The following is a 16,855-nucleotide window of genomic DNA, read 5'->3' as shown; positions in this document are numbered from 1 at the left end:
CCTGTGCTCCGCAACGGGAGAGGCCACAACAGTGAGAGGCCCACGTACCGCAAAAAAAAAAAAAAAAAAAACCATTGTCAGTGGTATTTTTGAAAAATTTGTTTTCCAATTATTTTTGCTGTATGTGGAAATACATTTGGAGTTTTAGCAATTTACCTGGAGTTCAACAACCTTGCTAAATAAATTCATTTACTAATTCAAATAGTTTATTTGATTTTCTCTATATTTTCATAGTTACGTTTCCTGCAAATAATGACTGTTTTGTTTTGTCTTGTTTTGTTTTGGCTGCGTTGGGTGTTCGTTGCTGCGTGCGGGCTTTCTCTAGTTGCCGTGAGCGGGGGCTACTCTTCGTTGTGGTGCGTGGGCTTCTCATTGCGGTGGCTTCTCTTGTTGCAGAGCTTGGGCTCTAGTCGCTCGGGCTTCAGTAATTGTGGCCTGTGGGCTCAGTAGTTGTAGCTCGTGGGCTCTAGAGCTCAGGCTCAGTAGTTGCGGCACATGGGCTTACTTGCTCTGCGGCATATGTATTCTTCGCGGACCAGGGCTCGAACCTGTGTGCCCTGTATGGGCAGGTGGATTCTTAACCACTGTGCCACTAAGGAAGTACCCAGAAACTTTAAAAGTTCTCTTGTTGCCTGTTAAAAATGCACAGGGAAATGAAAAAAATAGGAAGATTAATATTTAGTACACTGTTATTTAAAACATTAGAAACTTTGAGAATTAAGATGTTTTATTTCTTAGTAAAAAACTTATCAAGAGTAGTTTCTTCTCTTCTTGTGACTTATGATGTGGAATGGGCATCTTTTCTCTGCCTTGGCAAGTTGTCATACTCCTTTCTAAGTTTGGATCTGCTTCCAGGATTTTATCGTTTGGATTTTCAGTGTCACAAAGTATATTTGAGAATTCTTTTAATGTGAAGTTTCTTGCCCAAGTCACTTCCTCCAGGACATCCTCATCTTTTTTACCAAACACACATAGATAAGCTCACCTTCACTAAATTCCTCCGGCTGCATATCCAGTCTTTTTTTTTTTTAATTTTATTTATTTTATTTATTTATTTTTGGCTGCGTTGGGTCTCTGTTGCTGCGCACGGGCTTCCTCTAGTTGTGGTGAGCAGGGGCTACTCTTCGTTGCGGAGCGCAGGCTTCTCATTGCGGTGGCTTCTCTTGTTGTGGAGCACAGGCTATAGGTGTGCGGGCTTCAGTAGTTGTGGCACATGGGCTTAGTGGCTCCACGGCATGTGGGATCTTCCCGGACCAGGGGTTGAACCCGTGTCCCCTGCATTGACAGGTGGATTCTTAACCATATCCAGAGTCTTTTGAATGACGGTAGAGTCAACATCCCACAGCGTAGCTGTTACTTCTGTAACTCCATTCACATTCGATTTGGATTTCACTTCCAATGTTACTCCTTTTTAGTTCTTTGCTGCACTTTCGTTTTTGTTGACCAGTTCCCTCTTACAACTATCCGTTTTATAAAATGTCACATGGGTCTATCACTGGGAGATGAGGCAACACAACTGTTTGTGCATGAAATGAATAACAGATGCTCAGTGACCAGTCCCTAACATACTTTGTGATGTGATAGGTCACTGATCTTGATGCACACCTGTTATTTATGTAGTGATTTGTAGACTGAAGAGTTAGCAGCTAATTTTGTGCTTTATGCAATTACTCACAGTTAATATACCGTGGTAACTGGAACTTGAAACAGGTTGTTGAAGGACTGGTGTTTTTTAGCTAAACTATGGTAATTGAAATTTGTGGATGTTAGAACCTTGCAAAGCAAGGACTGCCTGTATTTGTGACAGAGATTGTATGGGCCTCAGAGCTTAAACAATTTATTGTCTGGCTCTTTACAGAAAATATTTGCTGACCTGCGATCTAAGTTCATAAGTTTACTTTTGCTTATAATCTTCCATTACTGTATTCTTGTCTGGTTTTGATATTGGGGTATATTACCAATAATCATATAGTAATCACTAGCAAATACCTAAAGCACATACAGTGTTCCAGGCACTGTTATAACATTTTAAATATTAACAGATCCAGAAGTAGTTAATTCTGTTATCCCCAACTTACATTTGAGGAAGCTGAAGTAAAGAAGTTAAGAAGCTTGCCCAAGGTCACATAGATACTAAATGGTAGAACCCAAATTTGAACCTCTGGTGGTCCAGTGTGGATCCCGGCCTCTACTATATTATACTTATATTGATATTCGTTTCATAAAATGAGTTGGGGAGCATTCTTTTTCTAATTTCTAGAGTTTGTGTTAGATCAGCACCTTAAATATTTAGTAGAACTCCTATTAAACCCTTTGTGGGATGTGTGTGTGTGTGTGTGTGTGTGTGTGTGTGTGTGTATTTGGAAGATTTAAAAATACTGTTTCAATTTCTTTAATTGATTTGGTACTGTTTAGGTTTTGTATTATATTTTGGATCAGTTTTTGTGATATATACTCTTTTAGGAATTGATATTTTTTATCCGATCTTCAAATTTGTTGGCATAGTTTTATATTCTCTTTTTTTCTCTCTCCTGCATTTGTGGCATTATTCATTTTCCTTCCTAAAATTGTTCATTTGTGCCTTCTCTTCTTTTTTTGTCAGTCTTCCCAGTGGTTTGTTAACTTTATCAGTTCTCAAAGAGGACTTTTGCTTTGCTGATCTCCTCTTCTGTTTCCTTTTTTTTTTTTAGGATCAATCTTTTTATTTTTTTAATGTATTTATTTATTTATGGCTGCATTGGGTCTGCGTTGCTGCACGTGGGCTTTTTCTAGTTGCGGCAAGTGGGGGCTAATCTTCATTGTGGTGCACAGGCCTCTCATTGAGGTAGGTTCTCGCTGCATAGCACTGGTTCTAGGCGCGTGGGCTTCAGTAGTGTGGCACGCAGGCTCAGTAGTTGTGGCTCGCAGGCTCTAGAGCACAGGCTCAGTAGTTGTGGCACATGGGCTTAGTTGCTCTGCGGCATGTGGGATCTTCCCGGACCAGGGCTCGAACCCATGTCCCCTGCATTGGCAGGCGGATTCTCAACCACTGCGCCACCAGGGAAGTCCATCCTCTTCTGTTTCTTTGTGCTTTATTTTTGTTCATGATTTTATTTCCTTCCTTTGATTTTATTCAGATTTATTTTTATCTAACTCTTAAGATGTATGTTAACTAATTAATTTTGTTCTTCCTTTTCTAATATAAGCACTTAAGGCTGGAGACATTCTTAAATTCCCTCTTTAGGTGTATTCCACAAACTTTGCTATATAATATTTTTGGTATTATTCAGTTCTAGTATTTTTTCATTTCTATTATGGTTTAACTCATGGGTTATTTGTAGTGTTTTAAAATTTCCTAATACATTAAAAAATTCAGGTTTTTATTTCTAGCTTATTTATATGTTTCATAAATGTGGATTGTATAATAATGTTTAAAATATGAGACTTTATTTCCTAGTATACATTTATTTTAAAAAGAAAGTTTCATGTGTGCTAGAAGAGAAAGTGTCTTCTCCAGTGTACTCTGTAGTCCAGTAGTTGAAACCTGTATACTGAGTTGCTCATAGCTTATATTGTATTTGCTGATTTTTGTCTACTTGATGTCAGTTGCTGGGAGAGGTGTATTACAATATCCCCCTATGAAGGAGGATTCATCTATTTCTCCTCATTACTATCAGTTTTATGTATTTTTACACATCTGTGTTGTTAGGTATGTACAAGTTTGATATTTAATATTGATAACTCTTAGTGAATTAAACTTTTTGTCATTTTATTTCTACTAATGATTTTTTGCTTAGAGTTGATTTTGCTTGATATTTATGTACACCAATCTGGTATGCCTTTTTGTTACACAGTTGAATGTTCTGCAGTAGATGCTACTGGTACCCTGTCTGGATCCCCTTAACCAGCCAGTGTGTCTCTCAGCCAATGAGTGCCTTGACGAGGGTTACAGAAACCTGGCCCCCTTCCCTCATGGCGGCACTGACTCAGTGCTGCTGTTGTGCTCTACAGCTTCCCAGGGAAGAGGCAGAGAGGGGGACTCGGCTGAAACCAGTGCTGGCTCCCTTCCTTCTACATCTTTCTCCTGAAGGCACTCCCTCTATAAACCACTTCTATAAAAATCCCATTTCAGGCTCTGCTTCTAGTAAACTGGATCTAAAGCACCTATCCTCCCAACAAGGGAGAACTTTATCTCTTTCTAGTGTTAAGTTTTACAAATCCTGTTTTATGTTTCATTTTGATGAACTTTATCTTTAGTGTATTAGGTAGATTATTGCTTAATTCAGTAGCTCTCAATTGTGGGTGTCCTTCAGAATTAACTCTTAAAAACTGAAATTGCTCAACTCTGTCTCTGATTGATTCTGTTCCAGTGGCTTTTCACTTTTAACTCAGATCTTTTCCTCTATTTCAGGTAAAATGTTCAAAGTTATGGTAAATAATAACTTGAAAGATTCCTTTGACTTTTTACTTTGCTTGCTCAGTTTTCACTTAAAAGTATTTTTTTTATTTTTTACTTTCAGGCTTTTTTCCCCCTCTTTTTGAACACATCTGTAAGGTACTTTTATGTTAAAGGTAAGACATCACTAAGGTTGTTCTATAAAGTGCCTACTAAGTACTCCCATAGAGTTTATGCCATCTTCTTTGCTGCTCAGAAGAGCTGAGCTACTGTGCTCCAATGCTGGTTCCGTGCCTTGGACCAACAGTGGAAGGAAGAGCCAGCAGGCTCCTTTAGCTGGGCAAATGTCGACCCCAGCAAGAAAAGGCTGGTGTCGTGATATAGAACAAAGCACAACCAGTAGAATGCCTGTGCGTTTAATGAGTGCCTATGAGGTGGCCCTTTATTATACTAGATGCCTAGGATAAAAGGTGAAAAAGATGCTGTCTTTTGCATCTCAGAACTCAGAGTCCAAGGCGGGCTCTGAAAGAGACATACGTTGTAGATAAATAATTACAGAAGTATCAGAAGTATCACAAATCCCTATCTACTCTTAGTTCTATCTTCCATTTCCCCTCACTTTCACTGACATTTTCTACAATAAAGTGTGGCATACTGTGGCTCTGAACTTCAGAGAAACTTCACTTGATGGAGAGGTTTTGTTTTTCTTTCTTTCTTTTTTTTTTTTTTTTAATTTATTTTTGGCTACGTTGGGTCTTTGTTGCTGCGCGCGGGCTTTCTCTAGTTCTGGCTAGCGGGGGCTACTCTTGTTGTGGTTCGTGGGCTTCTTATTGCGGTGGCTTCTCTTGTTGTGGCACACAGGCCCTAGAGCTTGTGAGCTACAGTAGCTGTGGCACGTGGGCTCAGTAGTTGTGGCCCGCGGGCTCTATAGCACAGGCTCAGTAGTTGTGGCACACGGGCTTAGTTGCTCCTCTGCATGTGGGATCTTCCTGGACCAGGGCCTGAATTGAACCCGTGCCCTCTGCATTGGCAGGCGGATTCTTAACCACTGCGCCACCAGGGAAGTCCCAAGAGGTTTTTCTTAAATAAAATAGTTCTCAAAAGCTAAGAGCTGATCAAGTGTGATTACTTCATCCAATTTCCCCAGGCTAAGTAGCTTAAAATTCTATAATATATTTGTTACTCCTTGACAGAGACATGTGAGCTGATACTATAGAGATTTAACATTGCAATAATTATAAAAGTGATAGTAACATGATGGTGGTAGCTGATCTCTTGAACAAAAAACGATTTGTTTTTGTCACATTGCATCATGTTGTTGTGCTTTTCTAAAAGCAGAGAGCTATTTTTGTTGCCCTGCCTAATAATGATAAGATGACCAGCATGGAGAGCTGGCTCGTCTGGTTACTCCCTGTTGGCTTTTTTTTCATGATTGCTCTGGCACGGGCCATGTTTAGAGAGTAGGAGAAATGAGGTGAATATTCTTAATTACTGATGACCTTCCACCTTTAATCTGTTTATTCTTCTTTTTCTTTGAGGTTTTTTTTTTTAAAAAAATAATTTATTTTTATTTATTTATTTTTGGCTGCGTTGGGTCTTCGTTGCTGCACGTGGGCTTTCTCTAGTTGCGGCCAGCGGGGGCTACTCTTCCTTGTGGTGCATGTGCTTCTCATTGCAGTGGCTTCTCTTGTTGCGGAGCACGGGCTCTAGGCATGTGGGCTTCAGTAGTTGCGGCACGCGGGCTCAGTAGTGGTGGCTCACAGGTTCTAGAGTACAGGCTCAGTAGTTGTGGTGCACAGGCTTAGTTGCTCTGCGGCATGTGGGATCTTCCTGGACCAGGGCTCGAACACGTGTCCCCTGCTTTAGCAGGCGGATTCTTAACCGCTGTGCCACCAGGGAAGTCACTGTTGATTCTTTTTCCAGTTCTGACTTTTTGTAGCTTTGGCATCTCTGATTAATTTCAGATTAGACATGGTTTTTATGAACTTCCATTTACCATTTTAGAACTGTCTGTTTAGTTATCCCCTTCGTTTTGTCAGCTTTTGCTGTTTTGGCCCATCTTCTGTATAAAGTAATCCACTAAGAGAAGATATACACATCACTTAGACATGGTCTTTCCCCTTTGGGACCTAGTAGGTTACAGGAGTTGCTAGTATATACAGCTCACTACAGTATAGATCAGACTGTACTGTTTGTTACAATAGAAGTATAGATGATGTATTAGTTCTGAATGATACTGGGAGAACAGATTCTAAAAAGGAATCAGAGAAAAGGTGATAGGATGTGGATCTCGATTTCAAGACTAACAAGGAGAAAGTAAAGAGAATTTGAAGTGTGGAGAGCAATATGAGCAAGAGTATACAGTGATAAAGTCAATGGTCTGCTTGTAAAATGGCAGCTGGTCCCATGTGACTAAAATATAGAGAGCCCCAAGTAGAAAACTGCTGATGGTTGTAGTAGGTGGTAGGACTGGGTCTTCTAGGATTGTGTGGCCTTGATATCACACTAAGGAGTTTTGTTTTGTTTTTAAATAGGCATTGGGGTCCTTTTAAATCAACTGGTATGTTTTCCTGATATTAGGAATCTTCCCAACTGCCTTTAAGAAGAAAAGGTAGAGCAAAAAAATTGATTTTGAAGTATAGTGATACCATTGTGTCAGGTTAAAGCAGAGACTGTAAAATTCCAAGATTTTGCCAGTTTTGTCACACCCTGCATCTGTGTCTGGTGTTCTCTGGGTCTCCTCTTAGTCTGATCCTCAATCCCGGTTTCATTTATAAGTAATTCATTTTCTCTGATTCTTTTTTTGTCATCTGTTAAAGTGAGGGAATTGGATCCTAGATTATTTGAACTGGTGTTTTTTAAAAAGCCTTTAGAGATCTTAAGTGTTTAGAAATAATTTATGGATAAGAGTAAGCAAACTCTGAATGTTTTTTTGTCTGTTAGACTGTGGTTAGACTAACTGGGATGAAAGTATTAAAAAATACTTTCTCTTTTTTCAAAATTTGGGGGCATTAGGTATTGAGAATCATCTTAAGGTTTGCTCTTCTTTTAAAAAAATTGAGATAAAATTGAAGATTTGGTCTTGAGGACAGTTATAACAGAAATGTAAGTGCTGTGTCATTGTCATCTCTTGTTTTGGCACATATAACTGGACTTCAGCAGACATCATGCCATCTGTATCACATGGCTAACAGTGGGAGGTATCTAGTGTAGATTCTTCTTCTTGGGGAAATAGATTCAAATTCACTTGGATAGAAATGTGGCAGGTGCTTGTTTAGAGATCCAAAATGCATTCAGTCAGGACCGAATCTAAGCTGCCTGGATAGTCCCTGTAAGTAAGTAAGCTAGGCTTTAAGCCTTGTGCTGCAAGGTCTTAGGTATGTGAATATGTGTGTGCATGTGTGTGCAGTGTTTTATACTTACAGGACAGGGCTTCCTAAACTAGCAGTGGGAAAAGGAACACTTTGTTTTGGGGACTACATGGAAGTAATGTGTATCAGTGTGTTCTTTCATATAGGAATGTCACTGGTTGATGGCCTCAGCTATTCTAGTAATCAAGGGCTCTCTCCTGTTGCTAATCCTGTGATGAGCAGGACAAATGGTGGTGATGAACAGAACCCCGCTGAGCCTGGAAATTCCATCATTTGGTCATAGTACAGCTGTTGTCCTTGTAGTGGGTAGGGAGGCACCTGGGGGTGGAAAGTTAATATATTCCACAGGGCATTTGGAGTTTATTGCTCAGGACAGTCAAGATGTTGCTGAGCTGTCTGTTGCTGTTTCCAGTCTGGTTCTGGGGAGGAGCAGGAGAAATTTAGCTTAGCTTCAGGGATCGTAAGTGCCTGTGAGCTGTATAAGGACCCCTCGAGGTCCTTAATAAATATTTGGTTTTACTTTGAATGAAATACTGTTTCAACTGAAAGTATAAATCAAGGTTTTCTAGTTAAATAAATTAAAAACAGAACACAGCCTCCAGACAGATAAGGTTCAGCTTGATATGTAATAGGCCTCTGAAAGAAATTCATTAAAACAAATCTGAGGAATAAAGTCCCCACTTAGTCACTGAAAGCTTGCTAGGCAAACTAAAAAAGTCTCATGTTGAATGTGAAATCTTTATGATGCAGACTATACCTTTAAGCATGTCAGATTATAAATGGTCTCTGGGACTGTCTGGGATGCTGGGTTTCTTCCAAGCTTGAGGAATAAGCCCTACATTTTTGGCCACAGCACTGTCCTGGGATAGCAGCTTAGTGCTGGCTTCAGAATTCTCCGTCATGGAAAAAAAAGTGTAGAAGAAAATATTAGCCCATGTATCTTTACAGTTCTGTGTCTTGTCCATAACTCACCCCTCCACCCCACCCCCACCCCCCAAACAGAACAGAATATCCATCATGGGTACAATTTAAGTGAGTATTATGAACAGTCTCCTACCTTTAAGAATTATTATTAAATGTTTCTTTTTTAAATTGGTTATTTGGAACTCAGAATACATTTTCCTTAGATAAACAATGTTATAAATGATAATTTTGGTTCTAAACTAGTCCCAATTACTGAGAAGAAAGTTTCTTTCTTTTTTCTAAAACTGACAGGCAGTGTTTTGAAAGGTGTTGAGCTTGCCCATGGCATTGTCACCTCCCTTTCTCTTACCTCCTAGGGTCTGTGGGCCCACGTACCTTCTCCCTACTTTGGTACCTTATCCAGGTCTGCTTTGTTCCCTGAAATATTCCATGTTGCTAAATTATGTTCTTCCTTTTTATCCTAAAACCAGAAACTCAGACACTTTCAATGGAATTTATCTCTGGGGTTAGGAGGAAAGCTACTTGCTAACTAAAGTCACATAAGGTGGAATGATGGTCCTTCAAGGGGTGTATGTCCCCTTATTACCCCCCTTTAAATTGTGAAATAGGATTCTGTACTTTAAAAGAGAATGCTGGCTGCTGCATTGAATGAATCTTGGTAGAAGTTTGAATCTTGGTAGAAGTTTGGCTAATGTGACTGAGTGAAATGAAAATATTACAGTGGTTATGAAAAGTGTGAGTATGTTGGTGGGAATTAGGCTTCTGTTCTTCCTTTTCATGAGTTTTCTTCCTCCAGTTTAGTTTCAAAGCAGCACCTTTGGTCAGGGGCGGGGATGGGGGGAGGTTAGTAAGGGAGGACAGAGGCAACAACAGGCCATTTGCAAACTAGAATGCTAATTTCTCATCAGCCAGAATGAGCACAGATCCCAACTGAGTGACTATAGATATGACTGACCTAAAATTTTCACAAGGATTTCTGGGAACTTGAAAACTTGCCCATACTTCTGTGCATTTAAGTTAGATATGAACACTATTTAATCTGTATAGACCTAGAAAATATTTTTTCTTTATTTTTTTAATTAAAAAATTTTTTTTTGCGGTACACGGGCAGGCTCTGGACGCACAAGCTCAGCGGCCATGGCTTATCGAGCCCAGCCGCTCTGCGGCATGTGAGATCTTCCCGGACTGGGGCACGAACCCGTGTCCCCTGCATCGGCAGGTGGACTCTCAACCACTGCACCACCAGGGAAGCCCTAGAAAATATTTTTAGTTCAGTAATTAATTCCAGAGTTTGTGATCTGAAGAAAACCATACAACAGAGAAGGCACTTGTGATCTCATTATGTATTCTTATTTACTCTTTATGAGCACATAGCTATTAATAGTAAAAGAATAGTCAAGAGGCCAAAATTCTCTTCTGTGCTTCATCATCATGTCCTGTCATTTCCTCTTGCCTTGGTTTACCTAGGTATTTTCAAAACGTTCTCACCAGATAGTTTCACATCAGGCATGAAGTCAGAATGAAGGATCAGATGTCCAGAGTGCTATGCTTGAAAACGGTATGCTCTTGGTGCCTGGTTAAATAATATGGGGCTTATTTTCTTGTAGAGTGGTGTCAAGTCTCCTTTGATGTTAGCCAGAACTGGGTGGAGTTTCTTAAGCTCCAGTCAGATTTGCTCAAGCAGGCACTGTGCACTGGGTAGTTGGTTTTTAGTCTCCCTTTGCCGAAAGGCTTTTTAGCTTGCTTTTTTTTTTTTTTTTTTTTTTTTTTTTGCGATACGCGGGCCTCTCACTGTTGGGGCCTCTCCCGTTGCGGAGCACAGCCTCCGGACACGCGGGCTCTGTGGCCATGGCTCACGGGCCCAGACGCTGCGCGGCACGTGGGATCTTCTCGGACCGGGGCACGAACCCACGTCCCCTGCGTCGGCAGGCGGACTCTCAACCACTGCGCCACCAGGGAAGCCCCTTTTTACCTTTTAATAAACCTGAACCCAGTTATAATTGAGAGTACTTGATGTATAAAATAATAGTCACACAGAGAATCTATATGAAGTTTGTTTATTTCTAATTTAAGTGATGAAACTGAATTATAAGTAGCTTATAGAATAGTCAACCTCAAGAATCGTTTAACATACCACTCTCATTTTACAGCCTAGGGAACTCAGCCCCGGAAGGTGACTCACTCAAAGCCATAGTGAGAATCAGACTGAACTAGTGAAGCATGGAAACTTCTTTAACCAGCTTTCGTTTCTTGCCTCCTATCAACAAATCCATTTAAAGTTAACAGAACAGGGAACTATATTCAATATCTTGTAATAACCTATAACGGAAAAGAATCTGAAAAAGAATATGTATATAACTGAATCACTTTGCTGTACACCTGAAACGTTGCAAATCAACTGTACTTAAATTAAAAAAATTCAAACTCAGTTAATTTTCTCTATTATCTATACAAATAGAGGAGGAAAAGCATAAATAGTCAATGAGAGAATTTTTTTAAGTAGATACTTCTCATTCACAAGGGTATGTTTTTGAATTTTCCTGTATATCCAGATTTGAGAAGAACACTGTGTCAGATCCATTTGTCCATAAAATACATAACTAAACATTTTAAGGCATGAATAAATATTGTGACCTTAAATGATGCTGTTAAGTGTGGGATGACATTCAGTCATGAAGTTATTAAGATCAATTCTGGATCACTTGCAGAACCAGCTTAACAGATCTGTAGAGCACCTAAGGAATTTATTATACTTACACATATTTTAGAATAGAATAACTATAAAATTGAGTAGTCTTCTCTTTAATTTATTGAAAACTGGAGCTTTTTGGCTAAAAGCCAGTATTTTCACTTCCACTAGCTAGTATTGCTTTTACAGGGTCATTTTCCATAAGTAGATTGTGTTTGTGTGTGTGTGTGTGTGTGTGTGTGTGTGTGTGTGTGTGTGTGCGCGCACGCGCGCGCGCTTAAATCATACTTCTATTTATATGTGATGACATGAAAAGAATAGCTAAACTGGTTTGAGATGCAGATGCTGGGTGGTTGGATGCATGTACTGGGAGCCAAGTGACCTTCCCACTTCCAGCTGTCTAATTTTCTATCAATTTTACCCTCTTAGACTGAATTTAAGCTGCTGTTCATATTCCATGAACCACATGTCAGCCCAGAAAATGGTTTGGGAGGTTGGGAGGCGGGGAGGAGGGGAAAGATTACAGTGAATAAAAAGTTGCCCTTTGAGAATCCGTACTCAGATAAATGAGGTTTAAAATGTATTGCTGGTTTTGTCTGTATTTTCATCAGTGTCCTAAATTAGGAAAAGTCTGAGAAGATTGCATGAAGTAAGTGTCATAATTACATATTTCTAGGACAAATAAATCTGTTGGGCTCTTATTGTATGTTGTTAAAGGTGGTACAGGTGTTCCTTACAAGTTCTCTTTGACAATGAAACTGCTTAATTATAGACATTCTTTATTGTTTTTTGTTCATAACAGCTTTCAAAGGCTAACTAGTAATAATAGCTATTATAGATAGAAAAGGGAAAAGCAGTTCCTCTTTATGGAACCCTTTGACATATGTCAGGCCTTTACAAAGTTCTTTATTTATTTTTATTTTCTTTATTTTATTTTTGGCTGCATTAGGTCTTCATTGCTGCGCGCGTGCTCTTCTCTGGTTGTGGCGAGTGGGGGCTACTCTTCGTTGTGGTGGGCGGGCTTCTCATTGTGGTGGCTTCTTTTGTCGCGGAGCACAGGCTCTAGGCGTGCGGGCTCTAGAGCACAGGCTCAGTAGTTGTGGCGCACGGGCTTAGTTGCTCCGCGGCATGTGGGATCTTCCCGGACCAGGGCTTGAACCCGCGTCGCCTGCATTGGCAGGCAGATTCTTAACCACTGCGCCACCAGGGAAGTCCCCCATATACTTTTTAATTTCAGGTTATGTTTAAAAATGGAAAGCCTGGTGTTCTGCAAAGATGCTAACGTACATGACCACAGAGAGGGACTGCCTCCCCTAGGTAATTCAGGGAACGTTGTCTGTATTTTTCATGCCAGCAGGAAACTAGTAAGAGTAGTTCAGTTGACAGAGCCATGTCCAAGTGATTGATGAAGCACTGCTTACCCCTACAAGATAAAGTCCATATTCCTAATCCCTGGTAAATAAAAGTGACTTCATTTGCCTGATAATAATTAGCCGTTTTTTTTTAAAAATGGGAATATAACCTAATCGGACCTCCTTTTGTATATATTTTTAAGAATTATTCTGTGACATGATTTGGAAATTAAGATAAATGGAATAGTTGAAAGGGTTTTAAGACTTGAAATCAAAAGACCTGATTTGAATCTTACTGGCTGTAACCTTGGATAAATTGAGGGTTTTTTTTGCACTTCATTTTTCTTATTAATGAAAAGGGCAAAATGGCACTTGCTCTATTTACCTCCCAGAGATGAAAGAAAAAGTGTTTACCTTGGGTAAGACTATCTGTTACAGAGCTGTGATTTTCTAATCTATAAAATGGGAGAGTCTCTTTTAGCTCTAAAATTTTAGATTTTAATTCCTTTTTTGTTTAAGATGATGACAAGAGTTTCTAGGAATGTTTTTCCCTTTGCAGTTCTCATCGTATGAAACATTTTTTCCCCCTTAACCAGGCAGTTGCAGTGGTGCAGAATGGCAGACCTCAGTCTTGCAGATGCATTAACAGAGCCACCTCCAGAAATTGAGGAAGAGATAAAACGGGACTTTATTGCCACACTGGAGGCAGAGGCCTTTGATGATGTTGTGGGAGAAACTGTTGGAAAAACAGACTATATTCCTCTACTGGATGTTGATGAGAAAACCGGGAATTCGGAGTCAAAGAAGAAACCATGCTCAGACACTAGCCAGGCTGAAGGTAAGTAATTAAGCCAGACTGGATAGATAGGTTCAGAAAGTAGATAAGGGATTACGCTTTGGGTCATAATCTTAGAAACCTTTGAGGAAACTGAACTGAGTTTTGTAGTATAGGCTAGTAACTTTCTCTTTATCTAAATTTCTTGGAAACCAAGGAGGTAGGTTCATTACCCTTCAGTAGAGTATGTGTTCTTGAAGCTGTAGATTACTCTTAACCCTAAAGTTCCTTCTGTAATGTCTCAACGGCTATATAATTTGCCTCTTAATTTCCTAAATTAAACTGTCTGCTGTGCCTTTTCTTTGAAAGTAGCTTTGTAAAGTTAGATACTTTAAATTCTGTATTTATACCAAGACAATTTGGAACAGAGTTAGATGCCACCTGTCTTTGAGTGTAATCCTAGGTCAGGATTAAAAAATGGGTTAAACCCTTTCAAAGAGATTTGCTGTCTTTATATATTGCTCGTCAGATTTGCTAACATTTGATTGAGGATTTTTGCATCTATGTGCATGTGGGATATTGGTCTGTTGTTTTCTTGTGAGGCCTTTGTCAGGTTTTAGAACTGAGGTCATGCTGACATCATAGAATGAGTTGGGAAGTGTTCCCTCCTATTCTGTTTTCTAGAACAGTTTGTGTCGAATTGATGTTTTTTTCTTTAATGTTTGACAGACTGTCAGTGAAGTCATCTGGATCTGGAGTTTTCTCTGTCAAGTTTTTAACTAGGAATTCAATTCGTTTAAGAGATACAGAACTGTTTTCTATCAAGTTTTCTATCTTTTCAAGTGAGCTTTGGTGTTTTGTATCTTTCAAGGAATTGGTCTGTTTCCTTTAAGTCATTGAATTAATGGAGCTAAAATTATAATATTACCTTATTATTTTAATGTCTGTAGGATCTCTTGTCTTGTCCTCTCTGTTTTCAATTCCTGCTTATAACTTTTAATATTTCCTTCCTTCTGCTTACTTTTAGTTGATTTGCTCTTTTTCTAGTTTTTTAAGGTGGCAGCTTAGATCATTGATTTGAAACATTTCTTTTCTAAAATAAGCATTTTTTAAAAATTGAGATATAATTGACATAAAACATTAGTTTCAGGTATACAACATAATGATTCAATATTTGTTTTTATTGTGAAATGATGACCACAAGTCTAGTTAACATCCATCACCATATATAGTTATGAATTTTTTTCCTCTTGTGATGAGAATTTCTAATATCTACTCTCTTAGCAACTTTCAAATATAGTACAGTGTTATTAACTATAGACACCATGCCATACATTGTATCCTCAGGACTTATTTATTTTATAACTTTTTAATTTTATTTATTTTGACTCCTTTCACCCATTTGCCCACCCCCCACCTCTGGCAACCACCTAAAATAGGCTTTTTAAAAAAAAATTTACTTATTTATTTTATTTTTGTCTGTGTTGGGTGTTTGTTGCGGTGCACGGGCTTTCTCTAGTTGCGGTGAGCAGGGGCTACTCTTTGTTGCAGTGCGCGGGCTTCTCATTATGCTGGCTTCTCTTGTTGCAGAGCACGGACTCTAGGCACGCGGGCTTCAATAGCTGCAGCATGCGGGCTCAATAGTTGTGGCTCGCGGGCTCTAGAGCTCAGGCTCAGTAGTTGTGGCGCACGGGCTTAGTTGCTCTGCGGCACGTGGTATCTTCCCGGACCAGGGCTCGAACCCATGTCCCCTGCATTGGCAGGCACATTCCTAATCACTGAGCTGCCAGGGAAGTCCCTGAATATTTTTTAAAATACTGTTTTAACTCCAACATTGGCTTATTATATATATTTCTTTTTAAAAATTGTTTTATATTTGACCTAGAGTTTACTGTGTATGTTAATTTCTTCCAGTTTGCCTTCCAGTAATATTCTACCATTTCATGTATAGTGTAAAATTCCATGCAAAATAGTAAATGTCCAATTCCTCTGTCATTTTTTGTGTTATTGTCATACACATAATTTGACTTATGTTAGTTACCTACCTTGTTACTATTTTTGCTTTAGCTTGTCAATTATCTTTTAGAATGAATAAAAATATGGGAAAAATATACCTTTACTCTAATTTTTAATTAGAGTAATTTTCAAATACCATTTTCAAATACCATTTTCAAATACCATTTGGGGCATTCTTCATTTCTTTGTATAGACCCAAATTTCTGTCTAGCACCATAGTCCTTCTGCCTGAAAAGCTTGTAACACTTCTTCTCTTATAGTACAAACATGCTTAGCAGTGAATTCTCTCAGCTTTGTTTTATTTGAAAAACAAACCTTAAGTTTTGGAAGGTACTTTTTGCTAGGCGTCCTATTCTGTGTTACTTTTTTCTTTCAGTAATTTAAAGGAAAATTAGTTGTCCTACTTGCATAGTTTCCTATGAGAAATCTGTTACAATCTTGATCATTGTTCTCCCCCCACCCCCACCCCCACCCCCACCTTCCAGGCTATCTTTATCTTGGGTTTTTAGCAGTTTGAATGTGTTGTTTAGGTGATATTTTGTTCAGTTTGAATGTGTTGTGTTTAGGTAATATTTTGTTATTTGTCCTTGGCTTCTCTGAGCTTGATCTGTGCTTTGCCTCTTTCTTTCTCTCTTCTTCTGGGATTCGAGTTACATTTTTGTTAGATTTTTGAGTATTGTCCCACAGTTCTTAGATGCTCTATGTTTCATTTTGGGTACTTTCTTTTCATCTATCTTCAAATTCCCTGATTTTTTTCCTGGTTGCACTGAGTCTAATGATGAGCACTCAGTGGCATTCTTTATCTTTAATATCTTTACTGTTTTTAACTTCTAGCATTTCTGTTTGACTTTTAGAGTTTCCATCTCTCTGCTGAAATTATCCATCTGTTAATGCATATTTCTATCTCTTCCACTATAGACTTTAACACATTAATCATAATTATTTTAAATGTCTGTCCGGTAATTTGAACATCTGGGTCATCTCTCAGTCTGATTATTTTGTCTCTTTACTGTTTTTTTCTGGTACTTTTTATGTGTATCTTAATTTTTGAGTGAATGCTGGACCTCACATGTAAAACAGTAGAGACTGAAATAAAATATTTATGCCTGGAAATGAGTGTATGGTCAGGCCACTCAAGATGGCTGTTCTTTTGCTCTCTGTACATTCCCTTCTCGACCAGTGCCTGCTTCACCTGTACCCTACTCAAGTGCCGGACCTTCCTACACTCTTGCCCCTGCTCCAGCTGTTGATTGTTTTTATCGAAGGGGTAATGAGGGGCGTGCCTCTCTGCTGGTTTCCCTGGTAACTAATGAACCCACCTGACATAATTCTCTTATAACTGGTAATCCGCCC

General features: G+C 39.1%; 1 protein-coding gene across 25 annotated transcripts in view; it reads left to right on the top strand.

Moving 5' to 3' along the window:
- MAP4 (microtubule associated protein 4) overlaps positions 1-16,855 on the top strand; it is a 169,951-nt gene that overhangs the window by 46,523 nt on the left and 106,573 nt on the right. For 22 of the 25 annotated variants that reach the window (XM_067754197.1, XM_067754204.1, XM_067754202.1 and 19 more), the window contains one exon: positions 13,308-13,549. In XM_067754197.1, the coding sequence (XP_067610298.1) occupies positions 13,327-13,549 (223 nt within the window). In that variant the 5' untranslated portion in view covers positions 13,308-13,326. Of the gene's footprint in view, positions 1-7,562; positions 7,753-13,307; positions 13,550-16,855 lie in introns of those variants that run through there. The other 3 variants (XM_067754189.1, XM_067754191.1, XM_067754190.1) reach the window with 3 other exon arrangements.

Source organism: Pseudorca crassidens, chromosome 10 (genome assembly GCF_039906515.1).
Source record: "Pseudorca crassidens isolate mPseCra1 chromosome 10, mPseCra1.hap1, whole genome shotgun sequence".
NCBI classification, from domain to species: Eukaryota; Metazoa; Chordata; class Mammalia; order Artiodactyla; family Delphinidae; genus Pseudorca; species Pseudorca crassidens.
The sequence above is the reverse complement of the archived record's forward strand: the minus strand, read 5'-3'. Positions and strand labels throughout refer to the sequence as shown.